Genomic DNA, 10,060 nt, shown 5'->3' on the forward strand with positions numbered 1-10,060 from the left:
AAGGGATTAATACCTACACTCCTTCTCATGATTTATGCTCCGATGGTGACAAAAATAATGATTTTATTGGTGAAGTCACAATTCAGTGAAAAAAACATTGACCGACAAATTCTATTTCACAAGAAACAAACATACATAATTAAATAAATGATAATATGATGCACTAAAACTTCTGCATACACAATGCCTCAGAAAGGATCCCATTATTTTGGTGTAGTGTATGCTGTCGTACCCTAAATTTTACATAAGACTGTTTTCAATACTTAGGGTGTGTTCGGTAAAATTAAGCTATAAGCTAGCTGATAGCTGAAAAGTTAGCTGATAGCTGGAAACTTATGTTGAAAAGCTAGTTGATTGAAATTAAAGTATTTAGTAAAATTAGATAAATATAAAATGACATAAAAGTACACATAAGTTTAATATGGTTTTTTAAGGACATATATTTAATATGTTATAATTATATTTATAAACATTTTAAACCAATATATTTATTATAAAAATTTTAATTTATTTCAAAGTAGTTTTTGTCTTTAAAATGATAAATGTGATATATGAATTTAACTGAGATTATATTTAATAAAATTTGTATATTATTACAAAAATATTTGAATGAGACCGTATAAAAAAAACAAACCTCAAAACATATTTTAACAAAAAGGAACATTAAAAAAACATCAAATAGAAAGAAAAAAAGTGAATAACGCAACCGTAAAAAAAATAAACACAACGTGGGTAGTTTTCTAAAATAAAAGATGATATAAAGGACAAAAATGGAAGAAAATATAAAAAGCTACCAACTATAAGCTAAAAAGTTACTTGAATTAGATTATCAAAAAACGCTATAAGCTCATGAGAAAAGCTTGTTACCAAACACGTCACGTTTTCTTCCAACGAGCTTATAAGCTAATCTAACAAGCTATAAGCTAGCTTATTTATGTTACCAAACACAGCCTTAAACTCCTGACCTTCAAAATGAAATAAATAATACCCTTCAAAATTTCACACGATAATATGAATTAAATAAGGGTTAATGGTGCTTTACCCCCTGTAATATATGTTATTTTTGGTTTTTACCCCTGTAAAATATATTTTTTTTGGAATACCCCGTAATAGGTCATAAAAAAACGACTTTTTTTTTTTGCAGAATTTTTTCGTTTTTTTATGACCTATTAGGGGGGTATTCCAAAAAAAAACATATTTTACAGAGGGGAAACAAAAAATGACCTATATTATAAGGGGGTAAAGCACCATTAACCCATTAAATAATACCGTTGAATTCTTCAAATCACAAACCAATTATTCAGCAAGGTCATACTAGTGTCTTTTGTTTTGGTCAAAACATCCTCCAATAACCAAAGGAACAAAATGGAGTTTCAACTTGCAATTTAATAAAGTAGTTAAAGCATTATTTGTGGCCAATGCTAGCAAAGTATTCTTTAATTTTTATAATAGAACTATGGTAATTAACTATAGCATTAGCTTAGTTTTCACAACACAACCAGAAAAGAAAACGAACAGAGACTTAAAACAGAGTCAAGTAACACAAGTACATGAATATAAAACTAAGCCATAATTTGAAATAGCTACAATTGCAATCAAAACATTGTCAAAATTTTTAATTACACATACTTAGAAAAATCAATGGATTCATAAATTAATCAAATCATCCATAGTTGAACACCTTTTTAATCACATTTCTGTTAATGACATCAACCTCTCACTTTTTCTTTTCAACTTTGGAGTTGGCTTCAAGTGAAAGACGTCGTTAACCAATAAAACATCCCAACAATACATCAAAAACCAAAATCGTACATAAAAACATTTAATCTATTATAATATAGATGAAATAAAATTGAAGTTGTGTTTGGTTTTTCCACCAAAACTTAAAGTGAACTAAAATTCCTGCAAACCACCAAGTTTCAGCAACAAATTGTACAGAAAAATTAACATCTATCTATTCTGAACAATAAGCATAAAATCAAAATAACAGAATGTAACTACAAGAGACCGTACATCCATTGTATAAGTTTAAACATTCATCCTAAGATCAAATAATCAATCTCTAATAAAACGTAAGTTGCAAAGTCAGAATAATCAGAACTATTCTTTATCTTCTTCCATTGTATCAAATCAAAACTTCAAGATTAATTCCTGCAACAAAAGAAATCAATATTAACATATGACTGAACTGGCATATATAGTATATTTATTTACACACTAATAATCAAGTAACAAGAAAATAAAGAAAATCTCATGGATGTCATTATGAAATATATCAAAAGAAATAAAGAAAAAAGTTCCTTTGATATGCTGCTAGAGAATTAAAGCTGGGTTGAATCTCCATTCTAAACATACGACATTATTAATCATAATGTGAGCTGGTGAATATACCATTCGCCACTTGTGTGAGGTTAAAAATAAGTTGTGGGCGAGTTCGAGAGCTAACAGCAAGAAAAACAGTTGGTTATAGAAGCAAATACTAAGAGACAGAAGACATCTTTGTTTTGCCAAAAAATAGAGATGGATAGTATAATTGTTGCTTGTAAGCATCAGAGCAAAAGGCTTAAACTAAATAAGGTCTATGACTTACGGGGATGAGCACTAAACCACTCACGACGGTAAACACGTTGAAATTTTGTTTATAACCTCATCTTTTCATTATATCTTGTAAAATACTCAAACATATACAACATTTCTTCTAATGCTCAAACAAAGAGAATGACCCTGATAATCCCAAATTGTCATGGGAAAGAAGCCCAATTTGATAAATGTAAAAAACATAGAAGCACTAACAGAATTAAAACTTGTTCATGAATAAATTGCACCATGCAGCAAAACATAATGCCTGTCACAAACAGTGTTTACATTAGCCTTTATGGAGCAGTTTTTAGAAACAAAGGGTCACACTGTGTGACTCACACATGCATATCTTTATCGACCAATGAACATTAGCATTGGAAAATCCGGTTAAAGATGAATGTGCATAGAACTTTACGTTAGTAAGCTCAAAGATTGGTCAGGAAAAATACATGAATAGTTTACTCAGTTTACATTGATTAAGTTAAGAATAAGATAGGTGTGGTCAAACTAATTTGGGTGGCCAGACTAATTGCAGCAGTAACTGTTGGCAGTGGCTGCACTGCTTGAATAGAATAGCTCACAAAAAGTGGTGGCACTGTTGGCAGTAATCTGTTTCACTACAAAATATCTCGTAAACCAAAATCTTGTAACCAGGACCATCTACTTCCTTTAATCACTAACAAATACAACCCACCTCATTGCGAAAACATCTATTATTAACAACTAATTACTAATATTCAAACCTACATATGTGCTAAACTTGAATTTGGATGTGCTAAAATGACATCACAATAGTATTATATAACATATTAAATTGAGTTCATAGTGCATCGTACGAGATTTGGAGCAAACAAACATTAAGAAACTTGTGCAACACTAAGCATACCTTATAAGTTTATAACATCTAAATCATAACCCAAATCTTAGAAAATCAAAAGACAAACCATTTCATGCAATTCATGCTCGGGAACTCTCTAAAATATGATGCAAAATGCGAGAAAATCAACAACTAGAATTAGCCAAACAATTAAAATTAAAAGCCATTTTTAATCTATAAGTTCCATCAACTCTCGACTAAAAATGACCCAACAAGTTATCAATAATTAGAGAAAGCATAAAATAATCAACACAAACAAAAAACTAACCATATATATGTTGCAGTTGAATCAATGCTTAAGGTGATATCAAACTCTCAATGTAGAAATTTTGGCATATCTGATCATAGTTGTTTTGAAACTCAGGAATATTCAAAGTACCAGTCTTAGAATCGTAAACAACCAACTTCACTTTGTCACTTCGCATCTCATTAAACTCTAGCAGCAGTTGGTCATCCTCAGAACTATATAAAACAGTATAAGCTTCTAAACCGTGATCTTGCATGTTAGGAACACTGTATAATTTAGTCCAAGACTCTTGATTTCCATACTCATTCATAATCCAAACATCCAAAAACAAATTACTAGTAGCTAAGATACACAAGCAATTCCTTAGCACACCCAAGATCCACAAGTCATTCTCGGTATCAGGTAGCAAAACCTGTTGATACGACTCCTTCTCTACATCAAGAGAGAGAATAAATGAATCATCACTTGCCAACCAATTAACAGTGCCACTCACAAATACTCCCTCTCCAAAAATGTTATATGGGATGTCCTCTATTCTCTTCCAATAATCAGTCCCCAAAGTATAAACACTAACTTCATTTTTGGTAGAAACAACAATGACCTTATAATTATCAATGAAATGATCATACCCGAAGTTTATGTAAAGAGGAACATGTTCGCATGGGTTTTCGAAAGGAGGCAATAACTTAAATTTTCTAATGGAAGGGTTGTACAAAAAATAAGAACCAAGATTGAGCTGACCACAAAGTATGCCTTCGGAACAGCACATTACGGTCGGGAAGTTACGTGGATTTGTGAGAATATTAGGAGCGTAAAGTTGTGTCTGTGTAACAGCGGTAGAAGTAGAAAAAACCAAGGGGATTGGGAAATCATGCTGAACAAACTCACCACGCGAAATGTTCCAAGAGGTTACCAAGAGGTGGTGGCGCTTAGTTGACAATTGAAGGTGCTTCTTTGCAAATTTGGGATTGGAAATTAAAGAATTGAAGAACTCACACAGACATCGAAGCTGTACAAGTAATTTCACCGGAAGCCTACAGAGAATTTCAGGCAGAAGATCAAAAGGAAGAGTTGGAAGCTCCGGTGGTGGGCATGTTAGGGTTCCGGTGGATCGCTTCCTCTGAGTGGTGGTTGTTTCCACCGTGAATGGATGAGAAGCAGAAACGGCGTCACTACCCTGCGCCATTGCTCCGGCGAAATAGAACAGGAACAGACGCTATGTGAATTTTATTCTAAAATAGTTTCCAATGGTTTACACTTTACACTCTTTTCAGCCTATGAGTAGAGTAATGATACATAAACACCATTAGATGACAATACAACCTTTGACATCCATATAAAAATCTGACACGTAGTCACGTGGATCCTGCACAAACACACTTTCTCTCTTCTCTCCTCTTCTCTCTTCCTAATGCATGAGTTGTACAAAGGTGTATGGGAATAAAGGGTATCTATGTATCATTACCCATTCTTATATGTATATATGTTAATTTACTTCTATATACTATACTAATATATACTAATATAAAAAGAGATGTCTATTAAATTTACCATTTTGCCCATAGAAAGGGCATTTTGGTAAATTATTAATTGGAGAGTTTTTTTTTTTTTTTTTAAAGTTGGCCTATGAATGTTCATTTTTGCCCATAATTAATTTTTTTAATTTTTATATTTTTAATAACTTTTAATTATTTTTTAATTTTTATATTTTAAACTATTTTTCAATTTTTTTCTCCCAAATTCAGTTGGTTCTACATTGCCGTTGTGGGAGATTAATGTATCGTTTGACCCGACTTTTTTCAAACTTCTCTACATTTTTAAAGAGAAGTTAGGCCAAACACAATATCAATTAAGTACTTACTAAAAAAAAATATTTTTTTTGAACGCATGAAATTGAATGGAATGAGTTTTGACTAGAAGCTGTTGAATGTTACTTTAAAAAACTATTTTTCGACAATTTATTTCACAAGCACCTCTTTTCAACTCACGCTGGGAACCTTTTCTTTATTTTTTTTAATATTAATTTCAATATTTTTTTTCTTCTTCATTTAACTTTACTTTAAAATTGTGGTTATTAGGTTGACACTTAAATTGTGGACTAATATAGTAAAGAAGAATCACACGTCCTTCATATGGTGCTCCTTAACTATGCAAATGAGTATACAAAAGGTTCATGGCATAAATATGGAGCATTGGCAGGTGCAGGACGAGAATTGATTTGAAAGAGAAAAAAAAAAACCGTTATATGATAACAAGGCGTAACCGGAAAGAGAGCCAAGTACAGTAAAACACCGTACTAGAAACAACAAGTACACAACAATAAAATTTTAAAGCAAAATAAAATAGAGACCAAATCTCCAAAATACACCAAAACAATATAGAAAAAAAAAACATCCCAAAGCATAACCACCAAAACTGTTCCTTTAAGCAACAAGACAAATATGCCTTGACAATGGCAGACCACTATCAATGGCAAAGATAAAAAAAACTCACAACTCCAAACCAGAGACAAGTTTAGCTTGTCTATACAGAACATATAGTTTTTTCACCTCATCTAGTTTTACTACATAGTAAATAATCAAAATAAACTTAAAAATTCCACGACCCTAAAACTACGATCCTTTTTCACCGCCATCTTCAGCAATACTCCAGACCACAAAATGAACCTAAGCAATTCAGCCAGCTAGTGAATAACCCTTCTAATGAAATGAACAAACACGACCAACCTGAAAAAGAGACATTTCAACTATGACGTTATAATCCGGTTAACGGTTTAACTCGGCCAATCACAAAACTAGACACCACTTAACAGTAACAACAAAAACAAATCAATCATATGCACAATTAAAAGGGCAGTAATAAGTTAAAAACAGAAACCAAAATGTTTCAAATAAAAAATACCATCAAAACCAATTGAGTGGTGATGGTAACAGTTAATTCAAAATAAAAAACTTATTGTACTATATGATTAATTTAGCATTAACAACACATAAAGTTCCCAAGAAATTAATAAAATGTTAATTTCTTTAGAAAATTTATGACTAACATGTATGGAGGGAAGCTCTATAGAGCAGTCAACTAGGATGAACACTAAGCCACATAGCCATGTTGACATTCTGTTAACAACCTCACCTTTTCACTGTCTTGGAAAATACTCAAATACATACAGCATTCTTCTAATTCTCAGAACCAGAAGAAAAAAAAAATGAAAATGAGGCATACATGCAGCCAACAACCAAGTGAAAGTACAACACACTCTACTCGTTCCATAATCAATGGAGAATTATGCAATTTAACTTCAATAGAAAAAAAATAGCACCAATCTCCTACTGTATTTGAAACCATTCAGTTTAAAAGAACACTCAAATATACTCACTCATAAAATAAAATTCATGCTCTTATGCAAACATAACTCAAACAATTTCTATCTAGACTCTCAATAATTCAGTATTTTCTTATTTCTAAACCGATGTGGTTTAAAATTCGAGAACAAAATTGTGATTTCAAACTGAGCTGGTTGAAAACAGTTTAAAACTAGTTATGTATAGGTTAACATAGTTGAATAAACAAATTTTCAAAAACTAGTAAACAGATTCGAGTACAAAAATAAAGAACTTATTTCCAACTGAACTGATTTCTCAAACCTTAAAATCAAATGATAAACCATTTCATGCAATTCAATATTATTAATTATTTAAAATATAATGCAAGATTAGAGAGAATCAACAACTCAAATTAACCATACTATTGAAAATAAAAGCAATGTCCAACCTATAGATTCCCTCAACCATTGATTAGCAATGATCCAACAAATCACCAAGAATCAAATCAGACATAAAATAAATAACACAGTAAAAAAACTAACCATATCAATGTTGCATTTGAATCCGTGCCTAAGGTGATATCAAACTCTCAATGTAGACATTTGAGGCTACCTGTTTATAGTTGTTTTGAAACTCAGGAATATTCAAAGTACCGGTCTTGGAATCATAAACAACCAACTTGATACTGTTACTTTGCAATTTCTTAAACTCTACCAACAGTTGGTCATCGTCAGAAATATATAAAGCTTTATAGGCTTTGACACCCTGATCTTGTATGTTAGGAACAATGTACAATTTAGTCCAAGACTCTTGATCTCCGTACTCCTTCATAATCCAAACATCCATATACATATCACTACTTGCAAAGACACACAAGCAACCCCTCACCAAACCCAACATCGACCAATCAATCTTGGAATTAGGTAGCAAAAGATGTTGATATGACTCTTTTACTAAATCAAGAGAAAGAATGAAATGCATACTTGAATCATCCATTGCAAACCAATTAACAGTGCCACTCACAAATGTTCCAGAATGATGGATGTGGTAATTATTTGGGATGTCCTCTATTCTTGTCCAATAATCAGTCCCCAAAGTATAAACACTAACTTCATTTTTTGTAGAAACAGAAATGAGCTTATAATTATCAATGAAATGATCATACCCAAAACTTATGAAAAACGGATGACCTTCGCAGGAATTTCCCGAAGGAGGCAATAACTTAAATTTCCTAATAGAAGGGTTCCACAAAAAATAACAACCAAGAAGATTGAGCTCACCACAAAAGATGCCATCGCAAGAGCACGTTAAGTCCACATAGTTGCGTCTAATTCTGATACTATTGGGAGGGTAAAGTTGTGTCTGTGTAAAAACCGTAGAAGTAGATAAAATCGATGAAATTGGGGATTCATATAGAAGCCACTCACTTGTGATGCTGAGGCATGTTAACATGAGGTGATGGCGCTTTGTTGACAATTGAAGATGTTTTTTTGCGAATTTTGGATCAGAAATAAGAGAATTGAAGGACTTGCAGAGGCACCGAAGCTGTCCGAGTAATTTCATGGGAAGCCTACAAAGAATCTCAGGCAAGACATCGAAGGGAAGAGTAGGAAGCTGGATTCCGGTGGTTGTTTCCGCCGTGCATGACTGACAAGTAAGGAATATGTCGTTTGGAATTGGGTCTTCTTCTCCATCGCTGCTACCCTGCGCCATTTCTCAACAACAACAACAACTAAGTGAAGGGTTTTGATATATATCAATGTATCTATGTGAATTCCATGACAGTCGATCAGATGTTCCAAAATTAGGGTTTCAGTTTAAAACGGCGCTCTCCACCCTACACTACTTTCTCATCATTCTTATCTCAATATTTCAATACTTATTATTCTTCTTCTTTCTTTTAATATTTTAAAAATTCCTCCAAATTTTAATTAATAAAATGACGGAAACACATGGATTGACTTAAACATAGGGACCAAAAGTGATGATGAAAAAATTTAGGGGGCCAAAAGTCTAAGAAAATAGATTTAACTCTAAATTAAAATATAACCGAGCAACTGTTCAAAGACCTATTTACTTAGGCGTGAAATCAAACAGACCTAAATCCAGCTTTTGAACAAATTACTCGCAACACAACTCCTCCACGCGATGGGGGTGGTCGCAGCAAACAAAGACCCGTTCAAATGACAATAATGTTTCTCTTCACGTTTCCCGTGAATCTCGCTCGACGGTTGTTGTCGGTGGTTTTCGGGTATCAAAACATTAATTAGTTTTGAGCCTTCAATCTTTGGACTCTCAACTTTTATTCGTGGGAAGGGAAAAAGTGAGTAAAAACCCTTACGAGACTTTGGATTCGGGGGTTGGTTTCGATTAGGGAAGGTGTTAAGCACCCACATCGACTACGGTATCCCATAGGAACCTCTTGCCTACTTTATCTTGTGTTAAATTAATTTGCTTATTTGAAAATAATGTCTAAGAGTCTAAGTGAAAGAATGGAGGAAGAAGAAGTATGTTTTTTTGTTTCTTTTATTGATTTGGAAGGATTGGATCGTTTGCCTACATATCCACAAGTGGAATCAAAATCGTTGTAGTTCTCTCTTAAAAATTTATTTGGTGGGTTAGATTGATTTTAACATTTTTGAAAATAAAGTTTTAAGAAGAGATAAGAGGCCTCAAGGCATGAGAGAAAATAAGATGAGGTTGGTCAAATTTTAATTATAAGAAACCCAAATCTAATATGGATATTAAATTGATTAAAGATTTGATTAAGAAAATATAAAGAAAAAGGCACTTGGATTAAAATTCAAGGTTTCTTAAGAAAATATTTTTGAAGTTTTTGCATATTTGATTTTTTTGATAAAAAGATTTTTCTAAGGTAACGGTAAAAAAAAAAACTAACGTAACGGCGTAACTAGAAAAAGAAAAAATAAAGCGGTAAATAAAGTGTGATAGTGTCTGTGCATATGTCGGCGCATATGTTATTACATAATTACATAGCCACCTAGATACCCCTTCAAAAAAAAAAAAAAAAAA

At 32.4% G+C, this 10,060-nt stretch overlaps 2 protein-coding genes across 2 annotated transcripts; both read right to left on the bottom strand.

Annotated features, from left to right (window-relative positions):
* Positions 1 to 1,852: 1,852 nt before the first annotated feature.
* On the bottom strand, positions 1,853 to 4,957 carry LOC11428382 (F-box/kelch-repeat protein At3g06240). The gene is made up of 2 exons (XM_003599162.4): positions 3,726 to 4,957; positions 1,853 to 2,151 (listed from the first exon to the last, which is right to left on the bottom strand). The coding sequence occupies exon 1, from the start codon at positions 4,888 to 4,890 to the stop codon at positions 3,754 to 3,756; it is 1,137 nt and encodes a 378-aa protein (XP_003599210.1). The 5' UTR covers positions 4,891 to 4,957; the 3' UTR covers positions 1,853 to 2,151; positions 3,726 to 3,753.
* A 1,063-nt stretch (positions 4,958 to 6,020) lies between these two features.
* On the bottom strand, positions 6,021 to 8,878 carry LOC11431080 (F-box/kelch-repeat protein At3g23880). The gene is made up of 2 exons (XM_003599163.4): positions 7,570 to 8,878; positions 6,021 to 6,430 (listed from the first exon to the last, which is right to left on the bottom strand). The coding sequence occupies exon 1, from the start codon at positions 8,738 to 8,740 to the stop codon at positions 7,598 to 7,600; it is 1,143 nt and encodes a 380-aa protein (XP_003599211.1). The 5' UTR covers positions 8,741 to 8,878; the 3' UTR covers positions 6,021 to 6,430; positions 7,570 to 7,597.
* Positions 8,879 to 10,060: the final 1,182 nt, after the last annotated feature.

Source organism: Medicago truncatula, chromosome 3, assembly GCF_003473485.1.
Source record: "Medicago truncatula cultivar Jemalong A17 chromosome 3, MtrunA17r5.0-ANR, whole genome shotgun sequence".
In the NCBI taxonomy this organism is placed as follows: domain Eukaryota; kingdom Viridiplantae; phylum Streptophyta; class Magnoliopsida; order Fabales; family Fabaceae; genus Medicago; species Medicago truncatula.

Excerpts from the sequence above, each read along its gene's own strand:
- LOC11428382 (XM_003599162.4), bottom strand. The coding sequence starts at position 4,890 with ATGGCGCAGGGTAGTGACGCCGTTTCTGCTTCTCATCCATTCACGGTG.
- LOC11431080 (XM_003599163.4), bottom strand. The coding sequence starts at position 8,740 with ATGGCGCAGGGTAGCAGCGATGGAGAAGAAGACCCAATTCCAAACGAC.